This window comes from Uloborus diversus, chromosome 6 (assembly GCF_026930045.1).
Source record: "Uloborus diversus isolate 005 chromosome 6, Udiv.v.3.1, whole genome shotgun sequence".
In the NCBI taxonomy this organism is placed as follows: domain Eukaryota; kingdom Metazoa; phylum Arthropoda; class Arachnida; order Araneae; family Uloboridae; genus Uloborus; species Uloborus diversus.
The window spans coordinates 43,662,044-43,681,482 of NC_072736.1; the positions used below are offsets into that span (position 1 = coordinate 43,662,044).

At 35.3% G+C, this 19,439-nt stretch overlaps 1 protein-coding gene across 2 annotated transcripts in view; it reads right to left on the bottom strand.

The window, feature by feature from the left end:
- Positions 1–1,284: 1,284 nt before the first annotated feature.
- LOC129225315 (transcription factor cwo-like) overlaps positions 1,285–19,439 on the bottom strand; it is a 68,435-nt gene continuing 50,280 nt past the window's right edge. Inside the window, exons 1-5 of one of the 2 annotated variants that reach the window (XM_054859907.1) lie at positions 15,517–15,670; positions 7,966–8,067; positions 6,776–6,863; positions 5,549–5,731; positions 1,285–4,921 (exon numbers count right to left, since the gene is read on the bottom strand). In XM_054859907.1, coding sequence (XP_054715882.1) covers positions 3,582–4,921; positions 5,549–5,731; positions 6,776–6,863; positions 7,966–8,061 — 1,707 coding nt within the window. In that variant the 5' untranslated portion in view covers positions 8,062–8,067; positions 15,517–15,670 and the 3' untranslated portion in view covers positions 1,285–3,581. Of the gene's footprint in view, positions 4,922–5,548; positions 5,732–6,775; positions 6,864–7,965; positions 8,068–15,516; positions 15,671–19,439 lie in introns of those variants that run through there. The other variant, XM_054859906.1, reaches the window with a different exon arrangement.

Genomic DNA, 19,439 nt, shown 5'->3' on the forward strand with positions numbered 1-19,439 from the left:
GAGCCAGAAAGAACGATATTTAAGTATTCCTGTAGTTTTCAATAGTTCCAAGAAAATGACTCTAAAACGAAGAAAAGTATGACTCAAGTCAGGTAGAGAATTTCTTACTATTATCTAACTTTCTGTCATACATTTTAGTGTTGAAACATGCATATTTTTCTGGGAAAATTTGATTTGAAATGGCTTGAGTCGCACTTTTTCTCGTTTGTGGTGTCATTTTCATGGAATAAGTGAAAACTACAAGAATACTTAAATATGGTCTTTTCTGACACAGAAAAGTTATTTTGTCCTTTACTTACTTAAAAACTTAGTATTTTTTAAAAAAATCTGTTTTTTTATTCTTTTTAGTGTTAATGTATTTCAGAAGTAGAGAATAATATTACCACATCACGTAATTTAATCTCTTTTTTTTCCATATAAATGCTTCATACTAAAAGGGAAAAAAAACTATATACCTTTCTAAAACTTTAAAGCATTTGTCATTAAAAATGAATCCAATAATATCAGATCCTATTCCCCTCCCCTAATTCTTTTTCTGAGAGGAACAGCTTTATATTGAGCATATGTTATGGTTAAATGCATCCCCAGTCCCCTCTTCTCTAGAAAAAAGGCAGCAGCAGCATGGGTTTTTCTTTTTTAGAGAAAATTTCTTAGGGTCTAGCAAGTTTATTTTATTCTAAAATATAAACATATAATCATAAAAAGCTTCATTTCTTGGATTAATTTTCTTTTTCTATGGAACAAATAATGAAAACTTGAGGAATTTTAGGACAAAACTCGAAATTTTAGGACAAAATTTGAAATTTTAGGATTTTTAGGACATTTTACCCCTGCTAATTCATTTTCAAATGAAATTTAACTTTTTCGTGTGGGACACACTCTTGTAATTTAAAGTTCTTGATTCTAGCCATATATTCTTGGAATATGTGTTTGCAGGTTTATTGAATGTTTATTTTACTTTCGTAATAATTATTTTCTAGTGTTAGTTTCAAAAAGAAACAAATAGTAGGCCATTCCATAGAAAACCAGACATTTTGTCAAACACGTGACAATTCTATATTTCGCGACAAAAGTAATAGTTTTAAAATGTTACGAAGATTTTCCACCTTAGAAACCACACATGCACAAGTAATTTCTTAGGCAAAAAGGAAAAAAAAGTTACTTGTTACACGTTTTGAAATTAAATACAGATCTGTCACGTGCAGGACAAAATGTCTACTTTTTCTCGGAACGGCCCTGCAATAAAAATAACGTAATAATCAAAGAAAAAAATAAACGAAATTATTGGCACTCCAAATATTTTATTTTTACAACACTTTTTACAAACTCTTGTATAGACAATCTTTTTTACAATAAAAATTTCAAAAGACATCTTAAATTTTTCAAGTAAAAAGAGAACTGACTTAAGAGCTATTTCTTTTTACACAGGCTTAACGCGTTTGTTTGCGTTCTGTTCATTCAAGAACTTTCAAAAAACGGTTTTTTGATCTTCATACAAAATATTTTTAATCACAGCACTTCACTTTCCGCACAATTAAATACTAAAAGAAACCCACATTTATTAAAAAGTTCATAACCAAAATTATTATGCGTTGTTAAAAGGAATGATAATAGCATCTGAAATATTCTAAGATAGAATTGATAAAGTCAGCAGTAAGGCACTTTTCTCAGTAAGTTTTATATAATTTTTTCATTTATATATCTTTCTTTATGAAATATATTTCTTGAGTTCAAGGTTGGAAGGGGTTTAGCATATAATAGCTTTGCATATGATTTTCATCTTTTGTAAATTCAAAACCTGCACTGGACTTGTTAAACTACGAGAAATTTTGATCTGGATTGATTTTTTGTGAGTTAACAGTGGCGTAGCCAGAAAAGAATTCAGAGAAGGATATGGTTAAACTTTACAGCTGGACATTATTAGTTTAAGTCCTTTTCCATAGTCAAATAGTCAAAAAAGTTGTTTCTGAGCTTCACACTAAGATATCCTTGTGACATCTTTTTGTGATATGTGAAGATTTGGGGAAGTATATGCTCCTGAAAAGAAATATTTTTTAAAAAGGTGCTTTAAAAACTAGTTACCTAGCTGCAATTCGGATCCAAATGGAATTCGTTTTTTAATTTGAAATATTAAAATCAATTTTCAACTTTTGAGGTGGCGAGTCCAGCTGGCCATGAGCTTTTATCTTGAGCAAACTGTCTATCACAAAATTCAATCTCTTAAAACTCAGAGTTGATGTTTTTTATGAGAAGTATATGTAAGTCTTATGTATATCATAAATGTTCATATAGTGTGAAGCAAAAACTATTTCTACGAATAACATGAGCAACAACCATAAGTTTCGATGTCAGTCTGTCGTCTTTTAAATCTAAGAAAAAACTAAAAATGTATTGCGATCTGAGAGATAAAGATTTCTGCGTACGATACTTAACAAGTCTTTTTAGCTGAACATATTAAATATTCTAACATGGTGCAACTTTTGCGTAAGTTTTTTCCAGTGTTTCTTTTAATAACGCACTGTTGAATTTTGTATCTTTCCATTATAATAAAAAACGTCATAATAGCGATTAGTAAATTCTTAAAATGTATAAACGTTTTGACACGTTTTTTAGAAATGAGCGTCTTGAGAAAAATGAAAATGTATAAGATTGAAAGTGTTTTCATACGACCGTGTGAACAGGTTTCATATTTGCTGTCTCAATTTATACACGTGCAATAAAAAATATAAAAAGGGGAAGAAAACGACGCTTTGCTTCGGATATAAGTAAACTTCGTAAGTTTTTTTTTTTTTTAATTCATTTAATTGAGTACTAAATTTCTCGATTAAAAAGTGAGTAAATACGGTAGAAGATTATTTTACTCAAAATTTTACATTGTTACATAGCACCGAATGAAGATAAACAGCATAAAAATTTTAAAATAAAACATTGATAATAACAAAAAAAAAAGACAAAAGTTTTAAATAGCATCATTGCTCTTTTAAAATTCTACAAGGTATTTTTTTATCACTTGCAAATAAATTACAACATAAAATTTCAAATTAATGTGGGTTTCTTTTACGAAATCGCAACATGCGTTTAATTCACGAAGTATCACAAGTCCATCTTTGCCGAATTTGAAAGCACAAGTAACTTTCTTACCCAGAAGATATTCGAAAAATAATAATCTCCTTGGAGATATTTTTCAGCTCGTGAAACAAATAATGTCACTATAACTCAAATGAAATATACATTTTGAAAATTATACACTGTTTACTGCGAAAAATATGTACATATTTTCCTCAATACTTTGGCATTTTCCAAAAAAAAATCGGATCAGATGATGACAAAAGTTTTTTTTTCGTTTCTGTCAGTTTAGGAAAGGTTCATCAATCCCAACTGTTTAAGAATCTGACATCGATCACGATATCGTAGACATCGCCGTTGAGACAAAACGATCTTGAAACTCATTGCACCGCTTGCAAGCTTCGATCATCTTGGCGGCATTTAGAAAACGTTCCTTATGACCGGCATAGGTGGAAATCAACACGTGGTAAAAGTTTCTTTGAGAAAATCACGAAATGTCAAGGAGATGAGTGATTTCAAGAGCAGCCATTTCTGGCAGGACTCACTGGACAGGGGTAAAAGGGGTGACGATCCGCATACATGAGGCGATCGTGAAATTTTTCCATGATGAAAGAAGAATGTGGTCTGTGATGGAACGTTGCACCATTCAGTTTTTCGACTTTCATGGAATGGTTACTGAGATTAATGCATATACTAATAGGATGCAACACCGGAGCTATATCGTCTGAGCCGATCAGATAAGGAATCAGAAGTGACGAGTCGATTGTCAGTGGGACATAAAAGGTGCCTTTGGGATGGAGAGCGAAAATAGGAACCCCAGGTCCTTGCACTGGACTTGGGCTCCGATTCGACATTCTGTCTGGAGTATGTGAATAGGGAGACAGAACAGGAGAATGACTTGATTTCACCTTGGATCCGTTTGGAATGTTGTCCCCGTTTGTGCTGTATCCAGAACTACTACCGTTGCAAGACCTTGCAGCTGTGGGGGATGGGCTAGGGTTCGAACCGCAACTACTGGCGGTCTCAGCATGAGAGTCCCAGTGGGGCGGGGCACTGTATGTAGGATTCGAGTAGCCGTCATGACTCCTTTCTGGAATTTTGACTGAGAGTTCTGAAGGGGCTGAGTGATTAGGGGAATAGTGTGAGAAAGCATGACCATTACTCAAGAGAGCAGGTTGCAGGGAACCGGAACCGTTGTGACCCAAACGTTCGTCACTGCCGTTATGAGTCAAATTGCTTGGGCGCAAAGGAGATGCTTCGGAAATGTGAAATTTGGGATTGTTGTTGTTGTGGTCCTCCTCAGGCAAGGACATCCGGTCTGACGCATGGCTGTCGGTAGGCGAGGATGGGTTGTTGTGCCTCAGATCCGCGTTGAACCTGTGCTGGATGCTGTTTTTGAACTTGTAATACCCCTCCTCGTGCTTCGGGATTGAATCATTGTTGCTGCTGGGGGTTACAGTCACAGTCACTGGTGTTGGGTGAAGTAAGGGTGAAATGTTTCTGACGGCAGGGTGATTGCCATTGCTGCTGCTACACCGTGAGGTTTCTTTCGGTACTCCAGGGTTCTGAAGCATTTCGCGAAGTTGGCTGGTCACTTTAACCGGTGGAGATGATTCTTCGCAGATAGGTGGATGAGAGTTGAGACCGTTCATCTCATTTTCTTGCTTCAGCTCTTGCAGTTCTGGTTTACGATTTTCGTATGGATAAGGAGATTCACGATGGCTGTCCGACATCATTGTTCCAGTAGGCGAAGATTCGGAAGGAAAGCAAGAGTTCGTGTTTTCAACTTCCATATGTATAGAATTTTTTGACTCTTCAGAAACCATCAGGCCTAAGGCTTGTGTGTAGCATAAACCTAAAACAAGAACAAATAATCAGATTTTGTCCTTGGACGTTCATAATACGCGTATAAAATAAAAAGGTCTGCCGCGCAAAAATCTAGTGTGCGCATTAAAGTGAAGAGTTTAGGAAAAACTAAAAAAAATTATTTTACTTTAAAATGCTTAAAAACTATATCAAAATTCAAGATCTGAGGGTATCATATTGGTAAAATATTGTTTTCAAATTTTTCGCAAGACTCTGATGGTTAACCAAAAAAGAAATTATAAATTCAAGACGGTCAAATTACATCTGCTACTAAATGACCAAGAATCTAATACTACTTCAAACATTACAGTTCTTATAGCTCTCAATGAAAACTGTTACTTTGAGTAATAAGTATTTTTTGATAAGATTAACTGTTATAAACTGTTGCTATCGGCAAATTTTCAACAATTTTTTTCAGATTAATTTTGTCAATTGCAGTCTTTAACAATCTCGTGGAATAAGACTCTAGAGTACTAAATTATTTTTTCACTAATTGCACAGTCAGATCTGGTCATCCACTGTTTGAACCAATGTCTAAATGCGGGAAGACGCAAAATAGGGCAGTCGTTTCTTTACTTAATGCTGTAAAACGAGCAGATGGTTGTAGATATCGTACCTCCAGCTACTTTGTCGTAATGTTTCTGCAGGTGGTTGATGAGTCTGACACAAACACCATCGCCGGAGAAGAGTCCCTCAGACTCCACCATGAATCTCACTGTCTCCGACATGCACTCCTGGTAGCCGAGGCGATACTGCCTCTTATGATCCTGCTCCGTAGCTTTCGCCACTTCGCAGTGTCCTTTAGGGAGAAAAAATAGGATTGTTAGTTATCCAAACACCAAAAGCGCAGGGTAACAAATACAGTAACATAAGTAAAACTTAAAAAATAGTAATAATAATTGTAGTAACGGCTAGCACAGGGTTTCCTAAACTTTAAAGTCAGCAGACCCTTTTCATAGACCAATATTCAGTGCAGACCTCAGTCAACAGAGTGAATAGGTAGCTGTCATTTCTAGTTAGTTGAACTTAATGAAATTAACCGTATGTTATTAGAGAAGAACATAACTATTTAAAAAAACATTAACTAGGTAGTTTAATGCATAACTTTATTTAGAAATTCTGGAGCACAATAATCAAATTGAACAGACAGATATAAACAGGTAACAAAATTATTAAAATTAAAAATTGGTTATTGAATTAATTGGAAGAGAAACACTTAGTTTTATCTGGCATCAAATTGATTCATTATGTTCAATTTTTGGTAGCTGGAGTCGAAGGTTAAGTTCAGCTTCTAGAGAGCTCCGGTATAAGTTTTGGCGACTGAATACGTCGAAAACAAAGATTCGCAATCGCACTGGTAAGTTGCTGCAAACGGAAGAATATAGTTTGCATTTTCAACAAACTGTTGGTATTTCTTGTTTTTCTGACGAAGCCAAAAATTGAGTTGATCCTGGAAGGTATATTTTAAGCTGCAGCCTGAATCAGAGCTTAATTTCTGATAAGAGAAGTTCGTGAGCCCTATGATCTTCAGCTCTCATTTTCATACTTAAATTGTCTGAACTTCCGTCAAAAGTTAAAAATTCGCCTAAATTTGAAAAGCAGTGCAGGACCTGGGGTCTTGTGAGCTGCCATGGAAATTAAACCCAGGTCGGAAGTCATGTCTAATTAAATATTCATATAAAAACAGACGAATTTGCAACTGATTGTTGACATATTTCGTGGTTTTAAGGAACCCTTTTTTAAGCTCTTACATTTCACGTATTTTAACTAACAAGCAATTTTTCCACCATTTATTTTATCTATTGAACACCTACTTTCTTAAATTAATATCTGAAAGACTTACCTGGATCTTTACAAGGATGAGCTTGTAAGTGTTTCAAATGTTTAATAGCCATCTCAATAATCTCCGTCTTTTCAATCCTTCCACGACCCTGCAAAATACAGAAGAACAAGCTATAGACATGATCTATTTATATGATTTTGATGTGACTTATAAAAACATAGGAGTCATTCACACAATAAGAATGCATGAATCCAATAATTAAATTTATTAAAACATTACCTTAGTTTATAAAGTGAAGACGTAAAAAAAACATTGTAAGTAGTTTTGAAATGGGGAAATATGTGTCTGTTGGTCTGTAGAGAAGAAAATTGTTCTAAATTGTGAAAACGATATACTTGAAATAATGTACCGCCTAATCCAACCTTAGAGTAGGAATTAGTAAATGGACGGAGAAAGTCCAATCATTCGCTTAGCAAAAGCTGAGGCTCCAAGTCACGTGACTCAACAACGACGAATAGTTGACGCGTTTTGTATGAAACTAGCGAAAGAAACCTCACTGTTTCCCCAATGTTTCCTCAATGTTGAAACCTTCCAATGTTTTGCTTTAAAATCTATCACATGACTTGGGGTCTTTGGTTCAAGAAAGAAGGTCTTCACTCCCCCCATTTTATCTCTTCTCAATGAATCCAACAGATGGAGTGATTGATTATGCTCGTGTTAGAAACTGAAGATGGGAAAGATTAAAAAAAAGGCTGGTTTGGTTCTGATAGGAACTTTTTGTTTTATAATAACACAAAGCAAAAGAAGGATGAAAAGACTTGCCAAACACGGCATTTCTACTTCAGTAATAAATATCACCCGACGTCATTGGCGATTTTGTGGCAGCAGTGCGCGTCAAGTCTTTCCAGTGCAAGTAGTTGAGAACAAATTTAGCTCTTTATCGCTTTCGACTAAAATTTAGCTATGTTTTGAAACTACTGTAAATACCAGGTATTACAACTAATTTGCCAAAACTGATTACCTTGAAAAAAAAAATGCATTTTGATTCATGTATATTTGACTCATGTATGATTGCGGGATGACACGTGGTTTGATTCTCGAAAAATTCGCTTACGTGAGCTAATGTTCATTTCTCCTCCAAGGTGACATTTCTTATTTGACTTGAAATATTAACAATCTAAGCGTTATTATAATCAGTTGATTATTTATACGATTGCAACAGGTGCAAAAACGGCGATGAGTTGGCGTACCTTTTTCAAGTAATTGGTTGGCACGAGGCGGCTCAGGTCAGCAAGACAGTTGTTCATCCTGTCCCGACGCCTCTTCTCTATGATTCGGTGAGACATTGGGTCCTGGAACAAGAAGAAACGTGCACAATTAGTAACACATTTATGAATGTTACAGAGGAAAGAAATGCGAGGAACACTTCCTTAAACAAACATATCTGATAACGTTTAATTATCATTTAATCAGAAAATGGTTTGTTGTTTGTAATGAAAATTAGGTTAAAAACTTTTTTGTAATGCGTTCATAGATAAGGAGATGGTTACAATGGGGTGGTTTCCTTCAGTCAAAAGTACTACTTTTAGTCATTGAAATGGATGGAATGAGCAAAAAAAAAATAACATGGACCCAGAAAATACTTTCATTTATCCAACAGTTTTTTTTAAATTAATTTTTAAAATGTCCGATTTTTCAAACAAGGCGTGGTCTTTATAACGTCACAAATGATGCACTTTGTCGCATCTTTCTACTACGTTTCCACGTTATGATAATCAAGCAGCGAATTAAAATTGCGCTCTATGCTTGCTACCAACCATATCGTTGCCAATATGCGTGACTAAAGATAGGAATTAAATATTTTGGACCGTGAATGGCAACACTAAATGGCATTTCATCATTCGTGATGTCATCGACAGAAGCGTTAAACGATGAAAGAGCACCGATTTAAGTAATATTTTTAAAATATTAAACTTAAAGAAATTATTTAAAAAATGGTCAGATCCCATGTTTTTAAGCATGCTCTTTCAGAAAAAATACTTTTAAAATTGTGGAAACGACCCCATTGATGCTCGATTTTCAAGCCACAAAAAATATTCATAAAATCGAAATGCATTGTTTGAATAAAATATTATTCAGGAACTGGTAAACTTTTCGTAAAAGGGTTCAAGTTCGTAGACAGAGGCTCGTAAAATCGAGCATCCACTGCATTTTTACTTGATGGATAGCGATTCTTCCCTGTCAAGGAAAAAATGAGTAGCGTCTGAAATTCGAATTTCGGCAACCTTGAGTTAAATTTATGTAACTAAATACTGATAAAAAAAAACACCTCAGCTAAAAAAAGTATACTGGTTAACAGAAACATTAGAAAAGCACAATTCAAATTTCCAAACGTCTGGGATCTTAAAAGGTACATTTGCGCCAGTGAGAAGCAAATGTATGTAAGTGGATATTTTCAAGTTTTGAGTCAAACGCGTATAAAGATAACTTCCTAGGTAGGCTTTCATTGATTTTTTTTCCAAAGTATAACAGCACCTACCAGGGCTACTATTACTATCTCCTTCCCCAAGACAGAGGAGAAGTTCACCTGCCATTTGTACTAGTTACAGTAAAACCTGTAAAGTTGACCACCCTTGTAAGTTGACCACCTGTCTAAGTTGACCGCTACTTTTAGACACAGAATTATATCTATATCATATAATTCAACGTCTGTAAGTTGACCACTAAAGTAGTGCACCGCAAGTGGTCAATTTACACAGGTTTCACTGTCCTTCCAAATTATTTATTTTGCCACTCGCATCCCTTTGCTTCTCACTTCCTCATTTCAGTATCAATAGATTAGCATTTAAATGTTAGCCAGCTAGGATAGTATCTTTAGGTTTCTTAGCGGCCTCAAAAATAAATATATTAATTAATTAAATTTAAAAAATGAGCAAAATTGACCTTTTTAACAAAATTGAAAATATATGATTCTGAAAATGCTTATGGGTGTGAATGTTAATTACGCTCCTGGCTTTGACCACAAGTTGATCACAAGATCATCTCCTTTGGGGACATCAATCAATTTATTCAGTCATTTTTAACATTGTATTCCATCGAGCAAGCTCTATTGTGACAACATTTGCTTTAGACAATGCCTCTCTATCAGTTTTGTACATGCATAAATTAAATTCATCAACTTCAAACAAATGCTAAAAATACTAAGTACGTATTTTCGAACAAATGAAGTTTTCGGTTTTATTTGAATCTGATTGTCATAATTTCAGGGCAAGGAATTTCTTTCCGCAGTTATCTCTATCAACTGATGCGACAAAGAATGTCTATTACGCGGATGACCCCTAATAGACGAAGTGGAGGCTGAATCGGGGATGAGAATTTCTGTCAAGTCAAAAGGTAAGAACGATTTTTATTCCTTCCTCCGTGTTGTTGGTTAATTGGAATGACTGTAGGTGTGCCATGGTGTTAGAACGAAAACAAGGAGAGTAATAAGATGGCCGATAACACTGCATTTTGTAGAGGAGAAACTCAATTTCACTACCTCCAAGGTTGCCAGCTGCTCCGCATTTTACGGAGTTGCTCCTCAAAAATGCCGAAACTCCGCGGCTCCTTATTTTGCTCCGTATTTCCCGCCCGAAAGTTTTCAAGCTTATATTTTGCTATTTTATCGTGACAAACATATAAATATGATAAATTAAAGATGCTTATACTCAAAGATTGAAATATTGTTCAAGGTTGTTTTATTAATTTAAAAATAATTGTTTCTTGCTAGTGCTTAAAACGACATTAAAGCTCAAAAACAAATTTAGATAAGAGGTTTTAGTTATTTTCATTGATTTTTATAGAAAACGCGGAACTGCTCCGCAAAATTTTAAATTGCTCCTCAAAATCATCACAGATGCTCCTCAAAGTGTTCCTCCAAGGTTGGCAACCCTGCTACCTCCCTCTATGTTTTACGTAGAAAAAACTTGTTAAAATATAATTTAAATAACTCCATTCTTCAAAAAATGTTGATAGAATTTAATATGCTTTAGAAATCGTGAAATAGTGACAGACATGATATGTGATGTAATATATAATGATAAAAAGAAAGAAAGAAGCAAAGGAATGTAAAGGAGAAAACAAGTTCTGAGGAAAATGCCCACTTAGTTCAGACCATAGGTAGGCACTCATTGAAAAGTTCTTCTAAATCCTGCTGCATAACAGCATCTAACAGTGTTACTATTACAATATCTTCCCACGCAACAGATGAGTTTCCCCAGCTATTTGTACTAAAGCCAAAGAATAAGCCCTTAATCGTAGGATAGGTAGCGATGCGTCCGCCATCTTGGGGTTAAACTGATGCCACTGTATAAGGGGAGCTAACTCAGCCGACATTTTGGTCCCAAAATTGCCGCAGGACAAAATTAGTATTTGTACAAAAGCCTCGTTGCAGAAAACTGGTGTCCAAGCTTTAGATGTGTTGCCTGATTGATGTTTGCTTATTGTATTCTGCAAATGAAGAAGATTTAATTACATCAAATTAAAAACAAATCAAGTGTGAAAATGAGGTTCATTACAGTAAACATTTCCCGATGCACTTTTGTTGAGTTTGTAAACTAGGTGAACTTTCTAGATATACCTTAAGTAGCATTTTACTCAACGTATCATCAGTTTTTGTACGACATAGCAACCAGCGAACATTATAGCGTATTTATAAATACTAGAAACAAGGACGGATCCATAGCTGTCTTGGAACCAAAATGTCGGATAAGTTGGCCTGTCCTTTTCAAGGTGTTCTAGGTTAAACGTTTGCTTTCTTCCTATGTCTGCTTTGGTGAAGTAGCGTGTTTTGCTTCTTGATTGTGGTTTGGTTTCTTATTAACTGCTTGTTAATCCACAATCACGAAGCAAAACAGGCTACTTCATTATAGCTGACATAGGAAGAAAGCAGCATTTACCCCAAGATGGCGGACGTGTAGCTACTTTAACCTACGATCTAGGGTTTTACTATTTACTAAGTACTAGTTGTCACCAAAATTTTGTTTCTGCCTACTTTGATCCCCATCCTTTTTGCTGCTTTAGTTTTAAATAAAAAAGACCAACCGAGAAAATAATTGTTGAACTAAAAAAAAATATAAGAAATGCGGCTCTGATAACACATACAAATTTAAGAATAGGTTTTGTAAACAAAAATTTTCGATGGAAAACCAAGAAACACTAAAATCAATGCGAATTGGAGAACACAACGATTTCCGAATGGCTTAAAAAGCTTTGAAAAAACATGCAAAATACAGTAGAGTACATAGACTTCGGTGCGCCTCCCCCCATAAGATTTGTAAGTGTGCCCTTATTAGACATTATTATATTTAGTGCTATTTTTTTAGAGCGTGCACTCTCATACCTCTTGCTCCTCCTCCCTCCCCCCCCCCCCGTGCCACTGGGAGTGCGGTGGTGTTATGTACGCCACTGTGAAAATAACTTCAATTTATATACATTGTAAAACATAGTTATTTTTTATCACATAGGTTGTATATTTTTTGTCCTATTTCGTAAAAATAAGACTTTGATCTGCAGAGTGCTTCTTTTTTTTCCCCCTCTCCTTTCATTCCTTGCCAAAAATGTGAGCAACATTTTGTTATCATTTTTAGTTCTCGCGAACGCATGGAAAACAATGTCGCAAAATGAAACTTCGGTCCTGCGATTTGGCAGCATTTTGTGAAAGGTTATCTCAGTCGCTATGGCAACTCGGGAGAGAATCAACGGATTTATCAATAGGTTAGAGAGAAATAGTAGAAAGACCTTCCAACACATGCCGGAAAAAAAAAAAACGGAACACATATATCGCTTTCGCATTGCACTCTGCACTAGCAGCTGAAGATAAAGCAATCTCTGAACTGAGAGCATCGGGCAATTTCTCCGAAACTATGATGAAATGCCTCCGCTTTATCTACAACTCTAAAAATGGACTTAAATTTAGAAGCAATATATTCTATTCTGTGTGCTTGCACCAGAGGTCGTCGTTTTAAGTCCTTGAGATCGAAGCGAGAGAGCGAAAAAAAATTGGGGAGAGGCAATAGGTAAAGGGCTGTGACTAAATTATATATCGATGGTATAATCAGGGCTGTCTAACTGACGGCCGCGGGCTGCATGCGGCCCGCTAACTTCTTATGCAGCATATTTCTTTTTTCGACATTTTATGGTATCAAGAAGCATCCGAGACTACTATTCTTGGTCAAGCCGGGGTCCCCGAAAGTTCCTCTTGATCGCTATTTTACTCAATTCATTGTAGAGGGAGAAAAAGGTACAGGACATCTACAGGTCCAACCTTGCATGCTGGTGTTCAAACGAATTCCCCCTTTCTTTTGGTGCCTCCCTTTCTTGGTGCCCTGGGCCTATGCCCCATAGGTCCATCTTTTAATCTAGCCTGGGTAAGAGGTTATTGTTCAACTTTTTCAAATTGCGGCCCGCAAGGTGATCAGTGACCTGAATTCTGGCCCGTGGGCTCTGTGCAGTTGGACAGACCTGGTATAGATTGTGAACTAGCTAACTTCACATACTGTCAAAAAGAAAGTTTTTTTTTTTTCTGTTACCTTGGTTATTATTTCATGCTGCGTTAGTAGAAAAAAGAGCAGCTTTAAATATTGCCCACAAATAGAGAAACTTGTTGTACAGTAGAGTCCTTAAAACTCGGCATCCGAAAATCCGTACGAATGCAGAAAACACGACCGTACCCTGGCAGACCAAAAAAAAAAAAAAAAAACTCACGAAAAACTGTCGCGAGCATTTTCAATAACCCGGTATTTTCGAAATCTGCCACTTTTCGATCCACATTAGGCCATGTTTTCAGTACTCTATTGTACTAAAACTCATTAACTACACAACGTGTATAAACTTAAAATATTTTATCGCCTCCAAATAAGCTACCTATGATTTTCAGTTTAAGTTATTGAGAGATTAGATCTACCGGAAAGTTCTACCCGTTTGGGAAAAGGAAGAAAGAGATGCAGTTTGTAACAGATTTAACAATATTTACCGTACGATATATTTTTCATCGTTGCTTGACTTCTTGCCTGCGTGATGGCGATATGTAAATTCGATTTTCGAAGACAGGCTTGTCTTTGGAGGCAAAGAGTAGTTCTGTTTTGTTATCTTCTTCATTTTTAATTTTTTTCTCAGCCATAAAGTTTTGAGAGATGTTTACATTGGAAGGTGCAAGGTCTAAGGTATTCGTCGTATGCGAAAGAATTTCCCGGCCTAGCTTTGCGATTCTCTGGCAAGTATCCAAAGCACCATGTGGTCTGGCATTGTCATGATGTAATATGATTTGCTTATTGTTGAATATCAAAAGTATCTAACCATGCTCCCCAGACCTTGCACTCTCCATTTTTCAGTTTCCTTCCTTTTGCAAAATGTTTTGGAGGGAGAAAAATTCAAAAATTAAAAAGATATCAAAATGGAACTGCTTGAGCCTTTCACCTCCAAAGACGAGGCGTTCGCTCAAAATAGAGTGTACAAAAGCTCGTTATGAAGTTGGCAAAAAGCCATGAGCAACAATGGAAAGTATACCGTATAAGAAACCTAATAAAAACTGCATGAGAAAGAGGTCGTTGAAGTCCACTTCAATTAGTCAGTCAGTATGAACCATGGTTTTTTAACTTACAAATTTAACTTTCAGGTCAGTAGAAAACTATCAAGAGTAGGAAAAAGGGTACTTGTTTTTCAAGTGATTGAAGCTTAAATTACGATTTTCTGTATAAGCAGCAGTATAGTTATTTTATTCATTTTATTAACTTATTGCTATATTATTGGCAATCATAACCAAATCCAAGATTCTTCTCATGCAATAAATATGAAACCTTGACAAACGAAATTCGAGAATGTCGACTTTCACTAGTGATTCACCGGAAGTATTCGGTCTTTTAGGTGTTTTTATTATGTGCGATTCCATCGCAACGTCTGTGACAGTTTAACTTTTTTTTTTTCAAAGTATCCTCTCATTAGTTTAGCATTTAAAAAAAAAAGCATCGGTTTATATTATTTTACACACTTTTATAAAACAATTACATGCACAAATTTTTTTTATTTTATTTTTGTTAATAAATTAATAATTTTATCAACCTCTGTAAGTTGACCACCTGTTTAAGTTGACCACTAAAGAAGTGCACCGCAAGTGTCAACTTACACAGGTTTAACTGTAAATAGTTACGATTAAAGTAAAATAATTTCTACGTATTCTCTAAAACAAATGCAATCAGAAAGAGATTTGAAAAAAAAAATCAATATTTTAGTTTTGAACACATTCTTTCTAATAATGTATCATGATTAAGATCAATATTATTTTACAGAGAAGATAAACAAGTAGTTTAACTTTTTTTTTTCTTCTATTCTATCATTAAATAAATAAATAATAAACTCTACTTGAATTACGAAGGAAATACTTCAGAGCATTTCTCAGATTTTTGTTTTCTCTATTTTGTTGAACGGTTTTCTTAGTACAATAAAAGACCAGGTCCATGAACTGTCCTTAAAAGTTGGTGTGCTGGAAGCCTCAGTTTACGAAATTTATTTAAAATAACTTAAGGTGAATTTTCTCTTTAAATCGCTTTTCTAAGATTTGTAACGATATATTTTCTTTGGGTACACTACTTAGTAAATTTAAAGTAATGAGTCACGTTTAAGTGTCTCGATCACATTTAAAAATCCACGATGTTTATGTTGCATTCTTGATTGTTTAATTATTATTTTTTAATAGAAAAGAAATTGAGTAATATCGAAAACAATCACATTAAGAGAGATAAAAAATCCATAATTATTAAACTTACTTCGAGTAAAATAATCCAAATCAAGTAATTATAAAGAAATCATCCTGCCACAGTGATTCAAACTGAAGATGCAGCAAACAAATAGCCGAGGTACAAATGCACTAAGGCGTGGATAACTGATAAGGGATTAAAAAGAAATTTATCAGTCCCAGCCGGAGATGCCAACGAATTGTGGTGTCGAAACACAGAGGAAAAGCACCGCATTAGTCCGGCTGCACTTTTTCTGAGGATTGCATTGCATTGTGTCGGGTTGCTATCTGACCTCAATACCGCCAAGTGAAACTCGCCAACGGCGATAAATGTTAATACAAAACGTGAACTCAATTGAATAACGATCCGAGTACTTTCTAGCTTTTGGATTGCTGTCGCTTTCATGTAAATATTCGTAGGTTATGTATGACTGATTAAAAAGGGAGCATTATTTTATTCGAACCAGGAGTGACCACAGGGGGACGGGGGAATATGGTGCTCATTACGCCATCAAAATTGGGGGGGGGGAGGACTTTTTAAATGTTTTTATTTGTGTATTTAAATTTATTTACTGATTTATTTTAAATTTAAGTTATTTGTTTTATTTTATTTTTTTCTGCTTATATTTCATTTCATTAATTTTTTTAGTTTGTGTGTGTGTGTGTGTCATTGGCGTAGCACAGAACTTTTCTAATAAAATAATAACAATAATAATTAAATATAAATCGATAAATAAATAAATAAATAATATTTAAAAAATATTAAAAAATATTTTTAAAAGAAAAGAAAAGAAAAGAAATAAACTAAAGAAGAGAGTCAGAAAAAAAAGAGGGCTGAGATTTGGGGGGGGGGGCGCCATTGAACTTGGGGAAAATGGGTACCCTGGATTCGAACACTTTTTTTTTCTCCACAAAAATTTAAAACAATTAAATTAAGTGCTTACTTTGGGTTCGCTGGAACTTTTACGAATTCTTATTCAATGCTTTGAAATCTTGATTTTTTAAAATTCCCTAATGGGTGAATTTTTTCTTAAGACGTTCGTATAAATTCAATATGCAAACATATTATTAACTAAGCAACAGAGAAGACTAAGAGAACTTCTTTAACAGACTAAGTTCTTAGCCCTTTTAGTCTTTAACAGACTATGAGAAAGGGAGAAAAAATAGGACGAGATATGATTACACTTCGGAGAGGGGTATAGTTGATTTTAGCAATTTTCTATGGACAAAAAAAAGGAAAAATTCTGAGTTTGAGGGGATTTTACATTCAAATCTTACCCCCTGGCTATATTCTAGAGTTAGGTGCACTAATGAGGTTTTTAAGGTACAAGGAAACTTTTGCCTGAGCTTTCATTTAGTCGACCAATGAGCGATCGGTCTACCCCGGCGCGTGAGGGGGGTTATGGGGACGCTTGAGGGGAAGGGCATTAAGTGGGGATGTTGAAAGTCTAATTATAGATCGCAAGCCTATAATGAAATAGTTTTTTTTAAACCACGAGTCGCGAGAAAAGTTAGGCATGAAGAATTGTTAGAACATTTAGATCGTGGAAACCATATTGAATGATGACAAAAATTCATAAGTTACCGATTTCCATATACTATTAACGGTTTGAATAAATAACATATTTCTATCAGTCTGCTGGAAATACTAACATAACGCAATTTTATTTCAGCTTCATTTGATGCAATATTTTTTCTAAAAAGTTTTTCATTTAAAAGAGGCGAGCGTTAAATTTTACTAGTGGGCATCGGTTAAACGAATCAGTGGTTGATTGAATTAACCGCTTTAATGAATCAAAACTGTTTCGAACAAACGTGATTCCTATAAGCGGCAGCCACTGTATTTAATCCTTTCGTTGCTGAACTATTAATAATTGAACGTTGTCGTTACCGTTTCTTATAGTTTTTTAACTAAGAAATAGAAAAAAAAAAAAAAACTTATAGACAAGATAAAGGGTTCCACGATCTACGTCCAATCGGAAGAATGTTCTGCACTCGGCTTTCGCCTTTCCATAGCGGCCGTAGCAAGACACAAGGCAAACTCACCGTCTATGAACAGCCGTAACAGCAAAAGGGTTAAGAAAACACTTGAAAAAAATGTTTTTTTCGTTGAGGGACTTCATTGAAGTACTTTTTAAAGACCTTGAGACAAATTTTCAAAGAAACTTCAGGCCCTGATCTTACATATCTCAGTCTGCTTTCTTCACTTCCACACAATTCAGTGTCTTACCAGGATACCATATGATAGGGCAAAAATTAATCTTTTTGAAAATTAGGTAGCATTTGAAAATGAATAATGAAATATGTTTTTGGACACACAAATTATCTGCCCTCTTGTACTCCGCTGTCGAAATATGATGTCTGAGGAAAGTCGCCAAATAGCGAGTTTCAATGAGAAATGAAGACACCTTTCACACGCTTCGCTGATGGATATGCTGCCCCACGCAGACGGTGAAATCGAGTGATAATTTCAGTTTCTTGCCAAATCTTTAAATTTGGCACTTTTTTAAAAATTTTGGCAGACTTTAACCTTGATAACACCGACACAAGGGCACATAAAGGTTTGCGCCAAAAAGTGTTTCAATATGCTCTTTCGAATGCTACCAATTTCAAATTTTCCCTTTATAACGCTGTTCGTGTGGTTTTCTGGTACAATTCTGAAATCATTGTTACACAGAACTTCCAAAATTGAAAGGAGATTACCGTTTTTATTGCCAAGTGAACTAATGCACTGATTCACTCAGAGTGAATAGAGATTAGAGTTCCTGTTATACTTGCACTTCGGAGTTTCAAGTCAATTTTCTTTTATAAATAGGCTGACGAGGTGGGGGAGTAAAATCACTGATACTGTTCCTTAATTGGTGATGATTCTGAAAAGTGGAAATAAAGGGCTGTAATTTTTATTTCAACATTTCAATTTCAAAGTCGATGAAGTTATTGAGTATTTTTGGCAGCAATCTCTTGACATGAATTCATTATCTTTCATTGCTTAGGGTTTGGTTTGAACTCGTTTTAGAAAATTCCAAATGCGCTACTCCGCAGAATTTGCGATCGAGACTATGCATTTTTACAAGTACTTCAATCACACACATACAAAAATACAAAAATGATACACCCACATGCACAAAAAAAAAGTTGATGCACAACTTTTATTGCCCGAAAAGAAACTTCACTAAATTGTAAGTAAAAAGCTCCTTCAAATGCCTTGTGTAATTTTCACTGTGGAAATATTTTCTCCTTGCAGAATAATTTAAATAATTCGCTTTCCAAAATTTTCATTTGTTAAAAAAAAAAAAAAAAAAAAAAAAAACTGGAATGAACACACAACAAAAAATACTCTAAATAAGCAACTAAAAGATATCATCATGACAAATTGAACGGCAGGATCGTTTTCGAGAGTGTCTGTTTCTCTTTGAAAACTAATGGGAATTAGAAAAATAGGAATCGAACGCGAAGCGCAAAAGAAACGCGATCTGTCGCCAAGGATCAAGGGAGACTACACGAGAGAAAAGAAAGAGAGCATGTGATCCACGTGACGGGCGTTTCGAGGTCTCACGTGTCCACGTGCGGGGACAAGATGAAAACCCGTCGCCAAAATTTGGCTCGCTTCCAGGGATCTCTCTGAGGCCTTGGGTTTCGTAACACGTGGCCCTCTGCCCCCGTAATCATAATCTCGGGTTTCTCTCTCCTCTCGGGCTCCGTTAGCTGCCGCTTCTCTCGGGGATGAAGGGTTCTCGGAAACTCGCGTTTCAGGTGGAAAAAAGTTTGATACCGGGAAGCGATTTCTTGAGAATACGACTCCCAGATGAAAGAAAGTTTCAAGGAAGAAAAATTTAAAATATGCACATTTCATTTGCTTAAAATAAGACATAAGGTAACAGTACCAGTAACAGACAAGGGTCCAGTAACAGACAGCTGTACGTTTGGATTTAAATAATAAGAATTTTAGTCGAG